Source organism: Lutra lutra, chromosome 10 (assembly GCF_902655055.1).
Source record: "Lutra lutra chromosome 10, mLutLut1.2, whole genome shotgun sequence".
NCBI lineage: Eukaryota > Metazoa > Chordata > Mammalia > Carnivora > Mustelidae > Lutra > Lutra lutra.
In genome coordinates, this window is record NC_062287.1 from 108982013 (window position 1) to 109004890 (window position 22878).

The 22878-nt window shown below is 39.1% G+C and overlaps 1 protein-coding gene across 7 annotated transcripts in view; it reads left to right on the forward strand.

Annotated features, from left to right (window-relative positions):
* Positions 1–22878, forward strand: part of C10H11orf80 (chromosome 10 C11orf80 homolog) — a 114711-nt gene that overhangs the window by 84010 nt on the left and 7823 nt on the right. For 5 of the 7 annotated variants that reach the window (XM_047693167.1, XM_047693168.1, XM_047693169.1 and 2 more), the window contains 5 exons: positions 1560–1710; positions 3600–3746; positions 8022–8143; positions 9870–9980; positions 11780–11878. In XM_047693167.1, the coding sequence (XP_047549123.1) occupies positions 1560–1710; positions 3600–3746; positions 8022–8143; positions 9870–9980; positions 11780–11878 (630 nt within the window). The remainder of the gene's footprint in view (positions 1–1559; positions 1711–3599; positions 3747–8021; positions 8144–9869; positions 9981–11779; positions 11879–22878) is intronic. The other 2 variants (XM_047693170.1, XM_047693172.1) reach the window with 1 other exon arrangement.

Consider the following 22878-nt stretch of genomic DNA (forward strand, 5'->3'; position numbering starts at 1 on the left):
AGGCTTAACCCACTGAACCACCCAGGTGCCCTGATAGCCATCGGTATATAAGACTTATATGCTATGTCACAGTAAAATGAGTGACAATAGTACGAAGAACAAGAGGGGAAAAATGGAAGTATTTTTGCAGGATTCTTATACTTTATGTGTGTTAACTGTTATAATATCACTTAAAAGTAGGTGGTGATAAAGTTGTATACTATAAAGCCTAAAGCAATCCCTAAGTTATTACAACAAAGAATTAAAACGAATAAGTAAAAAAGGAGGTTAAAAATGGAATTATAAAAAATACCAAGTCCAAAATAGAATCCAAAAATAGAAAAGAGGGAAATACAAGAAACAAATGCAAAACACATAATAAGATGGTAGATTTAAACCCAACCATAACAGTACTTATATTAAATGTAAATGGTTTCAACAACCCAATGAAAAGATAGTCACACAATTTTGACTCTTCAGACACTCCACTCTTACTGAGTTCGCAGTACCTTAAAGCTCCCCTGGCTCTAAAAAGTGAATGTGTTGGCCTCAGCTCCTGTGTAGATGTCTTGGATTTGTGATAGCGACTTCATTTAGGGGTACTGTCTTGCCTTGTTCTGCTGGGACTTTTCATTGTGCCTACGGGTGAGGATTTTAATCTTCACACTTAATTCTTCATGTGTACCCTGTTAAAAAGAGGATGAAAACAAAAAAAAGATAAAGGAAAAAATATTTCTGGTTTATTTAGCTTTGGTTTAGGGGATAAAAAGGGTTAAGTATTAGTTCTTAACTGAAGAATTTCGCCCTCATGGGACATTAGGGAATGTCTGGGGAATTTTTGACTGTCATGACTCAGGAGCAGCTTGCTACTCGCATCTAGTAGGTAGAGGCCAGGGATACTGCTAAACATCCTACAGTTCACAGGACAGCCCCTACAACAAGTATCTGACTTAAAGTGCCAGTAGTGCTAAGGTGGAGAAACCCTGGGTAAAAGGGAGGGTGAGGGTAGGAGGGAAATCAAGAGAAGGAAACCATTTCAGAGGTCCTGGCCCCCTTGGTCTTGGTTAGAGAATAGGGTTAGAGATGGTAAGGAATTTCCTTCTTAATCTGAATATACTCAGATACTTACTGAAAGATATTTCTTTGTATATACTTCTATTCTAGTATGTATCACACCATATTTTACTGATTTTTACCTGTATCTCCAGTACTATAAATATGATAACTCAAAGGTATTAAATCTGGATATTCATCTTTGTATCCTCTGAATTTAATATGGTGTTTAGCTTGTAGTACCACTCAAACCTACGATGGAATAAGTAGGATGAATATATAAACTAATTGTCCCAATACTATACCTGTAGCACACACTTATTAAACCCGGAATAAATTTCTAGGGATTCTAGTGGACCTTCTCTAGTGCCTCACACCTCTATTCAATGTGGAAAGGAATATGTAATCATCTAGCACCCTAGTTTATTTCTGGGAGTGTGAACCAGGTCAGTGTTATGTTTGTTTTATGCAAATGAATACATAGTCATAAAAAACTAAAATCTAGTAGTTTTCTTTAGCAACTATACATATTTCTATATGGACCATCAGGTCTGCCTCTGATATTGCCAGGTCAGGAGCAGCCAACTACTACTGTCTTCAAAGATACCTCTTATTTCATTGATTGGAAGAAATACCACTTGTGTATGGTGCCCAGTTTGGATCTCAACTTGGATAGAGGTATATCTCCCTCTCTTTGCACAGGAATAAAGAAACCTGGAGGAAATTAGAAAAATGCAAGGAAATATAAATAGCAGGTGTACATGAAAAATAGGAGACAGTGATCTGATGGTTTATGTTGGGGGCCGCTGGTAAGGGTCTAAGTTTGGGAATCTATATGAAGTGTGGCTAAGAGGTCAATAGTCAAAGACGCATTAGAGCCTAACTGTTTTGGTATTACCTGTTAATGCTGGTTTTCCTCTCATTTCTTCTGCTGCCTCCTCTCTTCCTGGTCCTCTTGAGATAGTCAGTAGGCCTCCATCTTGTAATGACTTGTTCAGAGGGTTTCTGTCATACCTTAATCTGTCAACTGTGGGGTTTTAGAAAGGTCAGTAACATCACTGAACTATTGTGGAAGAGAAATATTTTCTAGTGAAATGAGAAAATGCACATAAAATTACTTATAAAAAATTAGAACACCATATAAATTCAAAGCAGGAGTATAAACCACACAGTAATCAGCTTAGGAAGCTGGTTATAGTATTCATATAGATCCTAACCACATTAACTTGGGGTGAATCACACCGAAAGTTGGACACTTAATAACTGGACCAAAAAACAAAACTGGAAAGTAGGGATATGCAACCAGGAGGTGATATCTAGGAGGTTTACAGACTTGAGCTTGACTAGTTTGCTACAATCCTCTGAAATTTAGAAGGTCTGGTAAACTGGATGCTGAGGAAGGTGATCAGTGGGGAAAAGGCATTCTAGAACTGTGCCTGGAATGAGAGGACTGAAGCCTCCTGGGGTGAAGTATCTCAGGGGAAATGATAGAATCTTCTCTAGGAAGTAAGCCTCAGAGTAAGGATTTTTTTCTTGAGTAAGTAGTTATTCCAGAGGGTGCAGTGAAAGGAGGGTGTCTTTAAATAGGGTCTGTGGAGGTGAGTGGTTTTGTGAAGAAAGAATGCCTGGTCTTAACAGGTGGGATGTCATGCGAATAAATATTTGAGTCTCTAGGGCTCTCCATATCTCCTTTTCTCTTTCAATTTTTATTTTCATGCTTTGTTGGTTTCCTTCATTTTTTGCCAATTCACAGTGCCTGAACTTGCTCAGTTTACTTTGGAAATGAGTAATGTAGAAAATGTCCCCTCATCTCCTTTCCTCACTCATTACTGTAAAGGACAGAACCAGAATCCACATGGAGGTTCTTCTCCGTATGGACCTGGGTGGAAATTTAGGACTATCATAATTGTATTCTAAAGGATCAAGGTGCTAGAAAGTGACTGTAGGGCATCAGATTACCTGGGGATACAAATACAATATAGTAATGTGGTTAAGAACACAGATTTTTGAGTCTGTCTAAAACAGTTCCACCACCTTACTGCCTCATGTTGGGCAATGTATTTAATCTATTGGTGCCTTTTTTTAATCTGTAAAATGATATAAGGATAGGTCCTATGCCATAGCGTTGTTGAGAAGACTAAATATTTAGATAGTCCATGTGAAGCATTTAACATAATAAGTGGCATGTAGTAAGCATTTAATACAAATTAGCTGTTGTCATTATCGTTACTCAGGTTTGACTCTAACCTCTGCCCCTTACTAGTGATATCTATCTGGGAAAGTCGTGTGGGGAATCAGCAAATGTATTATACTAATGTTTCCCAGTAAGTTCTAAGGAGTGCTGTTTGGTTTGCATTTTGCACACCCAGTTGTTATTTTGATGTTCCTTCTGTGAGTGCCTATTCTTTGTTTCCATCACATGGATAGAAAAACAGGTTCAGGAGGAGAAGGGAGTGTTTGAATTTAGATCTGTCTCAGATCCTTCTTTGAGGTATAGGTTGTTTATTTGCTCAGCATTCTGAGGGCTTTACTTATGTTAGAATACTGTGTAATATCTTGTCCTCTAGATTTGGTGCTTCCAGATGTGAGTTATCAGGTGGAATCCAGTGTGGGAGATCAGTCTCAGAATATGGACTCCCAGGGACAAACGCTGCTGCTTTTTCTCTTTGTGGATTTTCACAGTGGATTTCCAGTCCAGCAACCAGAACTGTGGAGTAGGTATAGGGGCTGCCAGTTTGGGTGTGCTTAAATGTTAAGAAAGTAAAGAAAGGGAGACTTTATATGATGCACATGTCTGAATTACATATATTTCTGTAGAAAAATGAATTTTAATGAAAAACCTTGCCTAAAAAAGTTAAACTATATGCTCTGTGGAAAAGATACGTATCTTGAAACACCCCTCAAATGATGACATTCCCAGATTTAGTTGGCCAGATATCCGTGGATACTTCTGTAATGATCTCTACAGAGTCTGTTACCTTAGATGAGTGGTTTTCAACCTTAGCTGCTTGATATATTACCTGGCGAGCTTCTAAAAAAATGCCCAGACGTCACCCCCAGGTCTTATGATTTCCTTGGACTGAGACAGGATTCAGATAGCAGTATATTTTTAAAGCTCAGGCCTGAGAACTGTCCACCACATTACCACTTTTCCATGTGGAATCAAGAAACATTACTCTCATTGCTTGGCCTTGAGGCAACATCTCTCTCAACTACAACATAGGGAGGTGTGGGCGTGTAATGGTATGAATGACTTTCTGTGACTGCCACATGGACCTCTGGAAAGGGAGAAACTGTCCTTGTTCAGGCATACAAAGGGGGACTTTAGAGTTTATCTAACAAATTGGTGATAACCTTTTACCAGAAAGGTTCTGGTTGGTGGTCCATGAAATGCATGCATCAGAATCACCTACAGTATTTGAAAATATGCTGCTTCCTGAGCCAAGGATTAACTCACTGTTTTGTTATAATGTAAAAATACGGTATGGCTCAAGAGTCTGCATTTTTAACAAGATTCTCAGGTAATTTTTAAATATAGTGAAGTTTGAAAACCACTGAGTGTGAGTTGGCTTATGCATTTTAATCCAATAAATACTGAGATATAAATTTAAGTGTTTCCTTTTTCTTTAAGATTTTATTTATTTGTGGGGCGCCTGGGTGGCTCAGTGGGTTAGGGCCTCTGCCTTCGGCTCAGGTCATGATCTCAGAGTCCTGGGATCGAGCCCCACGTCGGGCTCTCTGCTCAGCGGGGAGCCTGCTTCCTCCTCTCTCTCTGCCTGCCTCTCTGCCTACTTGTGATCTCTGTCTGTCAAATGAATAAATAAAATCTTAAAATAAATAAATAAATAAATAAATAAATAAATAAATAAATAAAAGATTTTATTTATTTGAGAGAGTGTGAGCAGGGGAGGGGGAGGGGCAGAGGAAGAGGAAGGAGACACCCTGCTGAGCAGGGGGCTTGCTCCCAGGGCTCAATCAGGGATCATTATCTGGGCTGAAGGCAGACACTTAACCATCTGAGCACCCAGGTGCCCCGAAGAGAGTTTCCCAATACCCTCCTAAACTTGGAAATAGCAAGACACGGAGCTTATAAATGTCCGAGGAAAGGTTCAGAAGAAGCCTCCCTTTCGGTGCTCCCGATATGCTTCTGTGCGCTCTGTGAGCCACTGTTTTTCCTTGGGGCTCTGCTCCAGCCATCGCTGTGCTTGTTTGCTGTGGCCCTGCTCCCACGAAGTCATGAGAGAAAGGAGACAGCTTACGTCCCCAGAGCAGAAGAGCTCCTGCTGACTGGTGCCAACTATTTATTGAACAAACTGTTGTCAGCTGTGGGATTTTTCCTGCTTCCCACTTTCTCTGCTTCTCTGGTCTTTTCCCAGTATCTGTATATTGTTTAGGAGAGAAGCACACTGCTTTTGTGGGTTCTGGCTTGCCACTCTTCATTTGAAGAGCTATTTTCTGGTGCCCCACTCTTCCATTCATCAAGGCCCTGGAATGGGAGCCCGAAGTGACCCAGACTAATGAGGCTTCAAGCAGGGAGGACAAAGTGAGGAGGCCTAGGGTTGTTACCCAGCCTGCACTCGTAGGGACAGAGGCTGATAAGAGAAAAATCCTAGTATAGTGGAAAGGACTTCAGGATAGAATCAAGAAAGCTGGGTATAATCTTAGTTCTGCTATCAAATTCCTTGGTGATTTTTGGGAAACAAGTCACATAAATCATCTGATCTTCCCTTTTCATGTATTTAATGTGAGATTGTTAGACTAGGTGCTATCAAAGCCCTTCCAAGTCTAAGACCCTCTTACAACTTAAGATCCACTGTCTTTTGGCAGGCTTTTTTTGTTGGTTGTTGTTTGGTTTCGATTTTGTTTGTTTTATTTTGTTTTGTTTTGAGGTCTGCTAGAGGCATTATCACATTCAATCTTCCCCGTGATGACAGTCTCATACCATTTTCTGAATCCTATCGTACACACCTGAAGAACTCAGATTCCTAAAAAACCAGTGGTTCCTGTCATTCTTGCAGTAATTTGATCGTTTATACATCTCTGCTTAGCTTGACTCAGAAGGCCTGTAGCATCTCAGGTAGTGACACTCGATATTGGATTAAATAGAAATTCATCACTGCATTAATAAACATACTAAGTATCTTTAAAAAAAAAGATTTATTTATTTGAGAGAGTGGGGAGGGTAGAGAGAGAGAGAGAGAATCCTGAAACAGACTCCCTGCTGAGCATGGAGCCCAAAGATGCTGTCACTGGGCTTGATCCCAGGAGCCCAGGATGATGACCTGAGCCGAAATCAACAGCAAGCTGCTCAACTAACTGAACCACCCAGGAGCCCCCATACTATGTATCTTTATAAATTTCCTTACACATCTGGTAGTGTAGGACTAGCCTTTGAAAAAGGGTATAATGTAAAGGTAGGTAGATATAGACACATGAATAGAGACACAGTAATTTTATCTTCTTTTTCCCTTATTCTTTCTCATATCCTTGAAAGCTTTCTCTAGAGCTACTTTTAGGAAACAGATTGTGCAGAACTACAGTCTGTTTCCATGTGTCTTAAAAAATCACTTAACTGGCCTCCTGCCCACCTTGTCATGGTAACTTTTCTATGATTAACTCATTATTTTGCTACAACGTTAAAGGCATCTGGTAGTATCATCAGTTTTAGGGGAACAAACTTGTAGCTTTTTAATTAAATGTCTGCTTTCAAAAAGGGCCTAACTGGTTTCTTGAGGCTATTCTTAGCACCAAACAATAGAAAACAGTAATCCATACGATATCATCATAGCAATAGCAATATTGTCCTGTTGCATATTGCAATGTACATTTAAAAACACTTCACACATATTATCCCAGTTTATCTGCACAACATGCCTGTGAGAGCAGGTGGTATAAAGCCAGTTTTAGTTTTGAAGTGAGAAAAGTGAAGGGACTTGGTCACCACTAGCTAGTGGTTGAATTCACTCTGGAATCTATGTTCTCCAGACTCCAATTTTGGATTCCTTTTGAGCAGACCACATTTTGAATTCCTTTCTGGGAGAGCATCATGGTGCCTTGTGGTAGAAAATGTACCTTCTGGTTTGCATTTTTAATGCAGCCCTGAGAAAAGCCAGCCAGCTGTGGGCTGCTTCACCATGGCCTTTGCACGGAGTATTCAGGGGAGAACAGAAAAATACTGAAAAGGGAAAGGTTAATTACAAGGATTTTCTCAGGTGTAAAGTGAATTTGTCTTCCCATGTCTCTGGGTCATCAGGCCAGCCTATTGTTGTTTGACATATTTTACCTATTTCTCTTAACTGTTAGCTTTTCTTCTGAGCAGTGGTGCCTATGGTTAATTAGAAATAGCCCCATTTAAAAATACCTTGAAGAAAAAAATAAAATAAAAAATAAATAAAAATGCCTTGTACCAGCAGTCTCAGAGTCATCTTTGTGAGTGTTAACTTTTTTTGTATCACAGGATAGGTGAAAGGATTGAGACCCTGACAGTAACAGTGGTTCACCCCAACAGTGATGCTCACATAGGAAGGGAGTAGGGTAGACACACTTTCCAACAGGCCTTTCCTTTTTCTCTTCCTCCTCCTCCTCCTATCCTTTGGAAGTCACCAGTGTCATTGTTTATAGTATGTGGTATATAGTTCTGTTTCTGATATGAATTAAACAGGATCCCTCACTTTTCTCTTCAAAAATAATGTCAACCTTCACACTTAGTTTTTGGAAGTCTTTTTCATTTGCAAGTGGAATTGGATGGGTTTGTAAGTTGCTGACCTTCTGTTGTTGTTTGTTTTGGGGGGTTTTTGTTTTGTTTTTTGGGTTTTTTGGGGGGTGGTTTTGTTTGGTCTAAAAAAGTAATTATTTGTGGATAGGCAAAAGTGTCCTCTTCTTCCAAAAGGCCTCTTTCTCATTCCACCCCTAACTCATAGCACCATAACAGTAGTCTTGAAGTCTTGGCCATTCTCATTCAAAGTTACCAATATTTTCCCTCCCCTTAGGAGTCCACACTTTGCTCACCACTCATCTCAGTGCCATCCTCATGGAGAACCACAGCGTAGTGCAAGATTCCATCCAGGTTGCCATGGACCAGGCCTTGGAACAGCATCACCAGGCTACCAAGGTAATAAGAAATTTGCAAGAACTAGAGGCTATGACCGAGCTTGAGAGCCCTTCCTCCCTCAACGCCTACTCCTCTTTTGTCACCTTGGCTGATCCTTACATGGCCTCTAGCCCAGGAACTCAAGATTTAACTTAGCATATGTCACTGTTACCAGCTTGCATAGTCTTACCTCCTAATGGGTGAATTTGAATAAAAAGGGACAAAATAATCGAGAAAAATGACTAATAATGAGCCTTTCCTTATCTTTCTTCCCTTTCCACACATGCGTTTTGAGCTACTGCTTCTCTAAATCTTACATTTTTCCCTCATTTCCTAATGGTTTATAACATCACGTTCCCTCTTTTTTTTTTTAAGATTTTGTTTATTTACTTATTTATTTATTTCTTTTCAGCCTAACAGAATTCATTGTTTATGTACCACACCCAGTGCTCCATGCAATACGTGCCCTCCATAATACCCACCACCTGGCTCCCCCACCCTTCCACCCCCTCACCCCGCCCCTTCAAAACCCTCAGATTGTTTTTCAGAGTCCATAGTCTCTCATGGTTCACCTCCCCTTCTAATTTCCCTCAACTCCCTTCTCCTCTCCATCTCCCCTTGTCCTCCATGTTATTTGTTATGCTCCACAAATAAGTGAAACCATATGATAATTGACTCTCTCTGCTTGACTTATTTCACTCAGCATAATCTCTTCCAGTCCCGTCCATGTTGATACAAAAGTTGGGTATTCATCCTTTCTGATGGAGGCATAATACTCCATAGTGTATATGGACCACATCTTCCTTATCCATTCTTCCATTGAAGCGCATCTTGGTTCTTCCCACAGTTTGGTGACCGTGGCCATTGCTGCTATAAACACTGGGGTACAGATGGCCCTTCTTTTTACTACATCTGTATCTTTGGGGTAAATACCTAGTATTTGGGTATTTACCCAGTAGTGCAATGCAGGGTCATAGGGAAGCTCTATTTTTAATTTCTTAAGGAATCTCCACACTGTTCTCCAAAGTGGCTGCACCAGCTTGCATTCCCACCTACAGTATAAGAGGGTTCCCCTTTCTCCACATCCTCTCCAACACATGTTGTGTCCTGTCTTGCTAATTTTGGCCATTCTAACTGGTGTAAGGTGAGAGAGAGAGTGAGCAAGAGAGAGCTAGTGAGCATAAGCTGGGGGTGTGGGGGAAGAGGGAGGAGCTCAGGGAGAGGGAGAAGCAGTCTCCTCGCTGAAGGAGGGATCTTGATCCTGGGACTCCAGGATCATGACCTGAGCCCAAGGCAGAGGCTTAACCAACTGATCAACCCAGGTGCCCCAACACTTTCTCTTTTCATCTGACTTTCTGACTTCCTATATCCTATATGCTTTTTGTAACATATTTCTTAAATTCATATGACCCCCTTTGAGGGAAAAAACAACCACACTAAGAGGGCAAAGTTTAAAGCTTTTTTTTTTTTTTAATAGCAGGCACATCTGTTTTATTGCCTAGTGTCTCATGGCTTATCTTTTCTGAATATTTCTGTGTCAGTAAGTCATCTCTGCAAAAGGGGAGAACATTGTTTCAATCCATAAGTGTCCTTTCTATGGCATGATCTCAGTAAGTATTGTTGATGGGGGTGGGGGAAGAGTTGTTGAAATCCTGCTGTTACTGAAATCTTTGATTCCTTTGGTATTCTCTGAACCAGTAGCTTGGGATTATTATAAACTACCATCTCTTCTTAATATGTTCCTTAGGATCATCAGAAATTTCAGGCCTCACTCTCAGTGGCTGTGAATTCCATCATGAGTATCGTGACTGGAAGCACCAGCAACAGCTTCCGAAAGATCTGTCTCCAGGCCCTTCAAGTTAGTGGGAACTTGGGGCTGCTTAAAAGTGCCAGGGTTCTAATGACATTCTACGGCCCAACACAGCATTATGTACAGAGCTTTTAGAAACATTATTTCATTTTATCCTACTGTGATCAAAAATTCTGATTTTACATACATAGCGTCAGGCCTGTGGTGTTTTAAGAAATTTTATTGAATGGATAGTATGTATGTACTACTTTATAAATGAGAAAATAAGTTATCTAAAATTTCTACTTGCTTTAGGTCACATAGCTGGTTACAGTTAGAACCAAGATTAGACAGTGATTCCCAGTTCCTTATTGAAGAATGTTTTGGTACCTCATGGTGACAGAAAACACTGGAAATAACTGAGTAGCCTTAGGTATTACACATGTTTGGCAGTATAGCATAGTATAACAATTGAAGTCTGAGGCCTGAGTTCAATTCTTGGCTCATTTACTTACTGGCTATGTGGACTTAGGCTGGTGCTTAATTTGTCTGAGCTTCATCTACAAAGTGGAAAAAATAATAGTGCCTCAGAGGGTTATTGCGATGGTGAGGGCGAAGTGTGAACATGCATGTAGCACATGGTAGGTTCTGAATAAATGTTAGTTTCTTTCCTTCCTTTTAGGAATGTGTGCTGACCAGTTGGTATCAGCAGTGCGTGATCCACTCATTCCATGTCTGTTGCTTTATTTTCTTGTACTTTTTTTCTTGAAAAAATAATATAATACATTCAAAATTTAAAATAATAGCTAATAATATTTATCACTGTAATTAAAATTTTTTTGATATAATCTCATTCAAGTTATATTGTATAGTTGTAACTGAAGAATTCTATATTCATATATAAGTTGATACTTCCCCGTTTTAACTCTTCTAAAATTTCTATCAGTTAGCCAGTTTCACTACATTGGTTTAATCTAATTTAATAACCCATCCCCTTAATAATAGGCATTTACGTTGCTTATATTCTTTCTGCCAGTATAAATAGTATTTCAGTTAATACCTCTGTGTGATATCTTGCTTCTTCTGAATTATTTCCTAGAATAAATTTCTGTAAGTGGAGTTACTAGGTCTAAGAGTATAACACCTTTATAATCTAGTGCCTCCTACAGCTTCAGCTTTCTGGATCATGTGGATAGCACAGGGTAATGAGAAGAATGCCACGTTGGAAATCCTTAGGTCAGGCCTAACTTTTGTATAACAAGTCATGAAATCTTAGGTGGGTTACTTCACCTTTTTGGATTTTAGTTTTCTCATCTATAAAATTTGTTTGTTGTATTGGGTGATTACTCTTGTCCCCTTTAACTCTACTTTCCTGCAATTCTATACTAAAACTTAGAAGTTATTACCCATTCCTTATGGATGCTATTATCTTCTTCCTTTATTTGCTAAAAGACTTATTTGAGGAAAAGTTCTTATATCGGTCTTAGTTGAATATAGTGAAGCCTCTGCTCTCCTGGCACTTGTTTTAGAGGAAAGTAGTTTATATAACCCCTTTATGAACAGAGAAGTCTCTGGGATATGTATTTCCTATAGAGATAGGTAGAGCAAAGGCCTTGTTTGAAAGATCTTGGTTAGGTAACAGACACTGGAAGCCATAGGAGCCACAACTACTTGTCTCATGGCATGTATCCCAGGCCGCCTCTCTACTTCTATGTATCCATAGGAATTAAGGAAACTCCAAACATAACATGAGGGATGTCAGTGGTTTGCCTTCCTATTTGTCTCATCCTCTTCCCATATCCTGTGGGTACCTTCCTTTTGGTTGCCAGTATTGGAATTCAGCACATTTCATCTATGGCCCATTTTAGGCAGTTGACACTCAAGAATTTGGGACCAAACTGCACAAATCATTTCATGACATCACCCGGCACCGATCTCTTCCCTACTGCTCATGTGAGACAAAGCAGGTAAGTATAAAGTACTAATCGTACTTTGGTGGAGATCTTCCATACTGATGTGTGGGAACCCTGAATACGGGTGGTTAGGGGCAGGTACTTTAGATTGCACAATCTGAGGTTAGTCTTTCAGCAGGGAAGCCTGTGGTTTAGGAAAACTTTATAAAATACAGTATTACACAAAGGTCAAGAGCATAGCTAGATGTTGCTCAAATTCCATTTCGGCCACTAGCTAGTTGTGTAGTATTGTGGAAGCTGTTTAACCTTTCTAAGCCTTAGTTTCTTTATCAATAAAGTAGGAATGATGCATAACCTGAAATAACTGTTGTGAGGTTTGAATAAAATAATGTATGTAAAGTGCTGAGCACATAGCTACCATTACAATGGTGATGATAGAGTGGAGTATTTTTGTTTAGTTTTGTCTAATCAAAGCCATACTTTATTTACCTTTCTGGATGCTGGAGATAGAGAATTGCATTAGTTGGGGTCTCCACCCTCAAGGAGCTCAAACAGCTTCATCTGGTTTTATGACAGACTCCTCTAATGAGTGAAAAGATTCATAGCTGGGAAATTCTATATATCTCCAGATTGCAGGTATAACTGAAACAGTGTTCCAACTAAAGCCCATTCTTCTGGCTCTCTTGGCTCCAATCAGTAGGACTGGCCTTTGTGGAACTAAAGTATAATATGAGTAAATAAAAGAGAGTAAGGGTGATACTATTATACAGTGGATTCTGGCCAAGACAGAGTGACAGGAACTAGATTTACTCTCTTGACTGAAATAAAAAAAAATCCAGACCCAACATATAAAACAATGGTTCTCAAGACATTGAGCAGCAATGAATGGGATAGTCTTTCCTGAGATGTGGAAAACAAATGAAGTAAGCCCTATGATTACCCTAACATACTGCCTAGAGAAAGTACAGAGGCCACTGAACAGGGAGAAGATATCCAGGCAAAGCCTAGTGGTTTCCCTGAGTTGAATAGATGAAGCTGGGAATTCCAGTATGCCAAAGCAGATAAAGTTTTCAGGGTGAACTATCAGAAAAGAAAGAACTCCATACAGAGAGAATTCTGAGAATCTGCAGGGTTCCTTCTCTATTATTCAGATGAGTATGAATCAGCTCAGTCTTGTGAAGAAACTATTCAGGTAAAGAACCACCCAGAAGGATTAGAGGGAATAATATGCAGAGCTTAAAAGGGCCAGGAATAGTGCCTATTTCCATCAACCAGAGAGGAAAGCTTTATAATTTATGGAGCATGATATAGAATACTAAGAAGATACTTGTCTTCGGAATGGAGGAAAATTAAACCTCTGCCTAATAAACACTCCTCTGGTCCTGCCTAACAAAGCTTAAAAGCAGAAGCAAGACATAGAGGAATCAAGTTGTTTCCAACAGCATCACAGAACAAAGGTCAAGAATATTTATAGGATTATTAGAAATATCCAGCACCCACTATGGTAATATTCACAGTGCCTTGCATCTAATCAGAATTAACAGGTATGGTGAGAAGCAGGAATATACAACCCATACTGAAGAGAAAACTCTTAATTGGTCAATCAATCATTGAATCAAAACTGATCCAGAACTGACACAGAAGTTAGAATTAGTAGACAAAGACATTAAGAGTGTTATTATTATAACCGTATTCCGTATGTTCAGGAAGAAGCTAGAGGAAAGACTGAACATATCAAGTAGGGATGTGGAAAGTATAAAAAAGGCCCAAAATGAACTGTAAAGATGAAAACTATGATGTCTCCAAGGTAGAAATTATACTGAATAGTATGAATGGCACATTGGACACTTAAGGAGAAACATACAGCAATAGAAACTATCTGAAATGAAACACAGTGATTTAAAATAATAATAATAATCATAGGGGCAGTTGGGTGGCTTAGTCAATTAAGCATCTGATTCTTGATCTTGACTCAGGTTGTGATGTCAAGATCATGAGATTGAGCCCTGCATTGGGGTCCATGCTCAGCATGGAGTCTGGTTAAGATTCTCTCCCTCTCAAACTAATGATGTACTATATGTTGGCTAACTGAACATAATATAAATAAATAAATAAATAAATAAATAAATAAATAAATAAAATAGCTTAATCTGTTAAAAAAGAAAAAGATTCCCTCTCCCCTCCCACTCTTCCCCACTCCACTAACCCCCACCCCCCACTCACACATGTGCATGCTCTCCCTAAAAAAGATTAACTAATTAAAAGGATAAGATTTCTTTACAAACAATAATAATAAAACATAGAATATCTGTGAGTTATGGGACAGCTTCACATAGCCTAAATATCGGGGAATCTGAAGAAGAAATGGGGCAGAAAATATGTTTGAGGGAATAATGGCTGAAAATTTTCCAAATTGATAGAATCTATAAATCTAGTAGATCTAAGAATCTTAAGAAACATCAAGCCCACAAAACAAAACTACACCAAGACACAACATAATTAAATAGGTTAAAACCAGTGGTGAAGAGAAAACCTAAAAAACAAATGGGTGAGGAAAGCTTATTTACAAGGAAACAAAGATAAGGATTACATAAAATTTCTCATCAGAAACAGTGTAAGCTAGAAGAAAATGGAGCAACATCTTTACAGTACTGGAGAAAAAAACCTTCAACCTAGGATTATTTACCTAACGAAAATTAAATCTTTAAGAAAAAAAGATGAAGTAAAGACCTTTTCTGACATACAAGAGTTGAAAGAATTCATTATCAGCAGATGAGAAATGTAAAGGAAGTCCTTCAAGTAGGAGAAAGGTGATACCAGCTAGAAACCTGAATCTACATGAAGGAATGAAGAGTACTGAAAATGGTGACTACGAGGATAAATATAAAGACTTTTTTTCTCATTACCTTAATCTCTTTAAAACATAATTAACTTTTTAAAGCAAAAATATCAATAATGGAAGCGCCTGGGTGGCTCAGTGGGTTAAGCCTCTGCCTATGGCTCAGGTCATGATCCCAGGGTCCTGGGATCCAGCCCCGCATTGGGCTCTCTGCTCAGTGGGGAGCCTGCTTCCCCTTTCTCTCTGCCTGCCTCTCTGCCTACTTGTGATCTCTCTCTGTCAAATAAATTAAAAAAAAATCTTTTTAAAAAAATAGCCATAATGTATTGTGAGATTTATAACCTATGGTGAAGTAAAGTGTATGACAACAGCACAAAAACCAGGAGGAGAAAAATGGAAATATACTGTTGTAAAGACATATACTGTATGCGGAGTGGCATAATATTACTTGAAGGTAGACTGGTAAGTTAAGATGAAAGGAACCATCAGAATAATACAACAAGGAGTTGCAGCTATTAAGCCAAGAAAGGAGATAAAACGGAGTCATAAAACATATTCAGCCTTCCGGAGAATGAAAAGATAAGCCACAGACTGGGAGAAAATAATTGGAAAAGACACATATGATTAAGAGACTATTATCCAAAATATACAAAGAACTTTTAAAACTCACAAAAAAAAATAATAATAAAAAAAACCAGGCCAAAGACCTTAACAGAAACCTCACCAAGAAGACTTAAGATGGCAAATAAGCACATGAAAAGATGCCCCACATCATATGTCATCAGGGAAATGCAAATTAAAACAATGAGATATCCCTACATACCTATTACGATAGCCAAAACCCAGAACACGACACCAAATGCCGGCAAGGATGTGAAACAATAGGAGCTCTCATTCATTGCTGGTGAGAATGCAAAATGATACAACTACTTTGGAAAGCAATTTGGTAATTTCTTAAAAAACTAAATACATTCTTTACCATGTGATCCAATAATCATGCTTCTTGGTGTTTATCCAAATGAGTTAAAACTTAGGTTCACACAGAAACCTGCACATGGATGTTTATAGCAGCTTTCTTAATAATTGCTAAAACTTGGCGGCAACCAAGATGTCCTTCAGCAGGTGAATGGTTAAATACACTGGCATATCCAGACAATGGAATATTATTTTACACTAAGAAGAAATGAGCCATAAAGCCATGAAAACACATGGAGGAAGCCTAAAGGTATATATTTTTTAAAAGATTTTATTCATTTATTTGAGAGAGAGAGAAAGAGAAGATGAGAAGGGGGAGGGTCAGAGGGAGAAGCAGACTCCCTACCGAGCAGGAAGCCTGATGCAGGACTCCGTTCCAGAACTCCAGGATCAGGACCTGAGCCGAAGGCAGTTGCTTAACCAGCTGAGCCACCCAGGCACCCCCTAAAGGTATATTATTAAATGAAAGAAGTCACTATGAAAAAGCAGAACATGCTGGAAAAGCCAAAACTATGGAGACAGTAAAAAGATCAGTGATTTCCAAGGGTTAAAGGAAAAGGAGGAATTAATATACAAAACACAGAGGACTTTAGGGCAGTGAAACTACTCTGTATGATCCTGTAATGGTGGATACGAGTCATACATTGGTCCAGAGCCATGGAATGTACAACACTAGGGGTAAACCCTCATGTAAACTATGGACTTTGAATGACAATGATGTGTCAATGTAGGTTTATCATTTGTAACAAATGTACCAGTCTGATGGGGGATGTTTATAATGGAAGAGGCTATACATATATGGGGCAGAGGGCATATGAGGAATCTCTGTACCTTTTCCTCAGTTTTGCTATAAACTTAAAACTGCTCTAAAAAGTAAAGTCCCTTTTTAAAAAATAATCAAAAGGGGGGCAGATAAAGAGGAAGAAGAAAAGAAAACAAAGTACAGACGAGACAAATAGAAAGCAGTTAGCAAGAAGATATATTTAAACTCAGCCATATCAATTATCATATTAAATGTGGTCTTTACAACTATTTACATTAAAAGATCGAGACTGTTAGATTAAATAAAGAGAACAATATGCTGCCTATAAGAATCCCACTTTAAAATACAGAAGTAGATTAAACATGTAAAAGGATAAAAAAGATATGCCATGCTTAAGATATATACCATAGTCTATCACTGATAAAAGGAGCACTGAAGAGGGGTACCTGGCTGGCTCAGCTGGGAGAGCACGCAACTCTTGATCTCAGGATTGTAAATCTGAGTCCCATGTTGGGTGTGGAGATTACTTAAAAATAAAATCTTTTTAAAAAAGCATTGAGGGGCATCTGGGTGGCTCAGTGGGTTAAAGCCTCTGCCTTCAGCTCAGGTCATGATCTCAGGGTCCTGGGATCAAGCCCCGCATCAGGCTCTCTGCTCAGTGGGAAGCCTGCTTCTTCTCTCTCTCTCTCTCTCTCTCTCTCTGCCTGCTTTTCTGCCTACTTGTGATCTCTGTCTGTCATATAAATATATAAAATCTTTTTTAAAAAACCATCGAAAAGGCTATAAAGTAGATTTCAGAGCAAACAATATTACTAGGGATAAAGAGGGTCATTTCATAATGATGATTACAATACAGTGTGTACAGTGTAATGAAGATAATAGCCCCAAACGTTCATGAAACTTTTTTTTAAAGATATTTATTTGACAGAGAGAGAGAGATCACAAGTAGAGAGGCAGGCGGAGAAAGAGGGAGAAGCAGGCTCCCCGCTCAGCAGAGAGCCCGACGTGGGGTTTGATCCCAAGACCCTGAGATCATGACCTGGGCCCAAGGCAGAGGCTTAACCCACTGAGCCACCCAGGCACTCCTCATGAAACTTTTGAGAGAACTTTAAAATAAATGAAGAAAATTGATAGAATTGTAAGAAGAAATAGACAAATTCACAATTTTTTTAAAAAGATTTTATTTATTTATTTGACACAGAGAGAGAGAGAGACCACAAGTAGGCTGAGAGGCAGGCAGAGAGAAGGGGAAGCAGACTCCCTGCAGAGCAGAGAGCCCAATGCGGGGCTCGATCCAGGACCCTGAGATCATGACCTGAGCTGAAGGCAGAGGCTTAAACCACTGAGCCACCCAGGCGCCCCACAAATTCACAATTGTATTTGGAAATTTCAACATACTTCTATTAATAATTGATAAAGTAGACAGAAAGTGGAAAGTGGAAGTGGAAAAGTGGAAGTCCTAAGTAACACTATGAATTAACTTCACCTAACTTATATTCATAAAACGTCCTGCCCAACCACAGCAGAATATTTTTCTCAAGTACAAAAGGGACATTTAACAAGGTAAGCCATATTCTGAGCCATCAAATACATCTCAATAAACTTAAAAGAACTCAAGTCATATAAAGTATGTTTTTGACCACAGTTGGATTTAAGTAGAATCAGTGACAGAATGATATCTAGAAAATTTCAAATATTTGGAAATTAAATGACACACTTATAAATAACCCATGCATCAAACACAAAATCAAAAGAGAAAGTAGAAAAATATTTTAATTTAAATGGAAATGCAAATTATCAAAATCTGTGAGCTCTCTCTAAAGCAATACTTAGAGAGAAAAATGCCTATGTTAGAAAAGGAAGAGTTCCCAAATCAATGGTCTTAGCTTCCAACTTAAACTAGAACAAGAAGAGCAAATGACACACAAACAGAAGGAATTAAATAATAAAGTCAGAGTGGAAGTCAGTAAAATAGAAAACAGAAAAACAGTAGGGAAAAATCAATGAGGATTTAAAGGTGGTTTATTGAGAATATTAATAAAATTGACAAACATTTAACCAGACTAATCAGGATAAAAGAAGATACAAATTTCTTTTTTTTTTTTCATATCTTTTAAAGAATTAACATATAATGTATTATTTGCCTCAGGGGTACAGGTCTGTGAATCATCAGGCTTACACATTTCACAGCACTCACCATAGCACATACCCTCCCCAATGTCCATAACCCAGCCACCCTATCCCTAACTCCCCATCCCCTAGCAACCCCCAGTTTATTTCGTAAGATTAAGAGTCTCTCATGGTTTGTCTCCCTCCCCATCCCATTTTGTTTCATTTTTTCCTTTCCTACTCCCCACAACCCCCTGCCCTGTCTCTCAAATTCCTCATATCAGAGAGATCATATATCTGTCTTTCTCTGATTGACTTATTTTGCTCAGCATAATACCATCTAGTTCCATCCACATCGTTGCAAATGGCAAGATTTCATTTCTTTTGATGGCTGCATAGTATTCCATTATATTTTTATACCACAGAAGACACAAATTTCTACTATTAGAAATTAGAGAAGTGACATCTCAGATATTAAAAGGATTATCAGGAGTTATTATGAGCAATGTTGAATGTTATCATGTTAAATTTTAAACATTGTATCAGTAAATTTGACAACTTAGATCAAATGGACAAATTCCTTGAAGGACAGAAATTACTAAAGTTCACTCAAGAAGAAACAGCTGTAGGGGCAACTAGGTGGCTTAGTCGGTTAGGCAAGTGCCTTCAGCTGAGGTCATGATCCCAGGGTCCTGGAGTGGAGCCCCTTATTGGGCTCCCTGCTCAGTAGAGATTTGGCTTCTCCCTCTCCCTCTGCCCCTCCTACTCCCCCTCCCACTCTGTCCTTCTCCCTGCTCATGCACATGGTCTCTCTCTCTCAAATATATAAAATCTTAAAAAAAAAAAAAAAAGCAATAGCTCTATATACCTGGTCTATTACACCTATGTCTATTAAAGAGATTGGATTTTTAGTTAAAAACCTTAACTTAATATTGAGAATATTTTAAAACTCTCAAAACTTAAGCATAAGAAAACAACTCAGTTTTTTAAATGGGCACAAGATTTGAACACACATTTCACAAAAGATACAAAAGAAGAAAGATGCTTAACATTAGTCATTAGGGAAAATGCAAGTCAGAAGCATAATTTCACACCTACTTGCTATAAAGAGACTGACCGTACCAGGTATTGGTAAGGATATGGAGGAACTGGAACTCTTGAACCCTGTTTGTAGGAAGAAAAAGTTGTACAATCACTCAGGAGAACAGTTTGGCAGCTTCTTAAAAAGTTAAGTATATACATATGATCCAGCCATTCTACCCTTTTTTTTTTTAAAGATTTTATTTATTTGACAGAGAGAGATCACAAGTAGAGAGGCAGGCAGAGAGAGAGAGAGAGGGAAGCAGGCTCCCTGCTGAGCAGAGAGCCCGATGCGGGACTCGATCCCAGGACCCTGAGATCATGACCTGAGCCGAAGGCAGCGGCTTAACCCACTGAGCCACCCAGGCGCCCCAGCCATTCTACTCTTAAGTATTAACCCAAGAGAAATGAAAACATGTATGTCCACACAAAAATTTATATACTAATGTTCATGGCACCTCTGGAATATAACCCCAAACTGGAAGCAACCCAGTGTCAGTAGATAAATGGAAATAAATGGTTCATTCAATGGAATACTACTCAGCAATGAAAGGAATGAACTGTTGGGATACACAGTAGCATGAGTGAATCTCTAAATAGCCATGCTAAATGAAAACCCTTGAAATACTGGATCAGGTGTAAGAGCAGCTGGGGAGGGGGGCATCCCTGAAATACAAGAGTGCATACTATTTGATTGCATTTATATAAAATTCTTCAGTGTGCCTGCCTGGGTGGCTCATTCGTTAAGTGTCTGCCTTTGGCTCAGGTCATGATCCCAGCGTCCTGGGATGGAGCCCCATATCAGGCTCCCTGCTCGGCGGGGAGACTGCTTCTCCCTCTCTGGCTCCCCTGTGTTTGTGTTCCCTCTCTTGCTCTCCCTCTCTGTCATAAGCAAATCTAAAAATAAATTTTTTTTCAGAATGCCAACTAATCTTTACCTACAGATTGGTGGTTGCTTAAAGATAGGAGGTATAAGAGTTTAAAGGAATGATTATTAAGGTCAGAGGATACTTTTGAGGATAATGGATGTATTAATTACCTTGATTGGGATGATCAAAAAGTATATATGTATGCCCAAATATGTATGTATGCCCAAACTTACCTAATTGTACATTTTATATAAATGCAGCTTATTATAAGTGTGTAAGTTATATTCCAATAAAGTTGCTATACAAAATTACAGATATTTTTGACAAAATAATAGGCCCCTTTGCACTTCTACTGCTTCTCTCCCTCTTCTACTTTAGTTTGCCTGATTTGGATGGGAGTGTTTAGGTGCCTAGGATCACACCCAAGGATCACAGCATCTCATCAACTGGTTTATCCTCCTCTGCTTTGTAGTTAGAAAGGCTAGAGGATGGGAGTGAAATCCCTATGAATGCTCCTTTCACCACAACTTTTCTGTACCTTCTAGAAAGTCTGTTCCTCGGAATGCATCTGCCATTCCCTTCAGCTAGTTCACTGCAAGTACTCTTGCTGGTTTCACTCCAACTTGGAAAGCTGATGCCCACAAAGTTGAACAAACTAATTTCCACAAACTTAATGGTTTAAAAACACCAAAATTTATTATCTCACGGTTCTGGAGTCCAGAAGTCTGAAATCAGGGGCACATGGGTGGCTAAGTTGGTTAGGCTGTGGAGTCTTTCATCTCACCTCAGGTCTTGATCTCAAGTCCAGCATGGAGCCTATTAAAAAAAAAAAGAAGAAGGAGGAGGAGGAGGAGAAGAAGAAGAAAAGAAGAAGGAGAAGAAGAAGAAGAAGAAAGAAGAAAAGGAAGAGGAAGAGGAAGAAGAAGAAGTCTCAAATCAAGGTTTTAGGAAACCATGCTCCCTCTAAAGGCTCTAAGAATCCTTCCATTCCCCTACCAGCTTCTGTTGGCTCTCAGTGCTCCTTGCCTTGTATCTACAACACTCCAGTCTCTGCCTCCATCTTCAACACAGGGCCTTTTTCCTATGTCTCTCAAATTTCCCTCTGCCTCTTTTATAAAAAAAGACCTGTCATTGGATTTTTGGCCTACTCGAAATGCATCATGATCTTGAGATCGTTAATTACTTTTAAAAACACCTTTTTTCCCAAATAAGGTCTTATTTACAGGTTCTGGGGGTCAAGACTTGGGACATACGTTTTTGGGAGCCACTGTTCTATTCACTATAGCCATCCACTCCTTCAGATTTCTAGGGATAAGCATGTGCCATTATCATAGGACCAAAGATACATGGGTAGGATCTAGAAGTGTTTCATCCTGTGAAGACCTTTTGCTTGGGCCTCTCTGATATCCCAGTGAGATCTCAAAAGGAAATTATCTGACCTCTTTTGCCCCATTCTGTTACCATAGTGATGGTTCATAGCCTCAGGGCCATTCATAGCCCAATTAATTTGGCAGATGGCTAGTGAACTCAAGGTCTTACCCAGTAGTTCTAGGTCTTGGAAGGAAGGAATATTCATTGAATTCTTAATCTGTGTCAAGATTTCCACTTTAATATCAAAAAAGATCCTACAAAATAGGTTGTAGTTTTCCCATTTTATCGATGAAGAAACTGGTTAGAGAACTTTCCTAATTTGCTCGGGATGACATAGCAAATGTCAAGGCTAGGCTTTGCACGGAGGTCTCCTAGTTTCAAAGCCTAGTAACGTTGTTACCATATAGGACTGGTACTGGAATGTTCCACACCATATAGCCCAGGGAAGATGAGTGATCAGAGGCACTCGTGAGCAGATCCTCTGCTTCTGCACTCCAGATCATTACTGTTTTCCTTCCGGTGATGTCCTTTTAGTGATAAATAACTTGTTAGTGGCACAAGAGCGGCACCCAGTGGCTTCAGCTAGAAACTACAAGATCAACGATGATCGCTCTAATTCTTTTACCTCTGGACCGATCCCTCAGTTTCCACTTTTAAACAGATAAAGTAGAAAAGCTGAATTCTTCAGTAATATAGAATAAGGCAATCCAATCTATTATATAGTTTATGGAGAAGTAGAAGAAATGAGAGAATATGTGTTTAGAGTTTTATAGAATATATTTAAGAGAAGCCCATGCCAGAGTGGAGATTTATAAGTTGGGTGTTGGAACATATGACAGTGGGCCATGAAGGAACAAGGTAGTTCTCCAGGGCTAGTGTCACAGATGTGTGTAGCAGCTGAGAACATAAGTCCCTAATAAATAAGAACAGTAACAGGGAAGTAGTTGTTAGGAAAGTTATTGTCTTCCAGGAGGAGGGTGGGGTAAGACCAGAATCAAATGTCTTGGTGTTAAATCCAAGGAGGTATATCCCAGAGATTCGGCTGTCT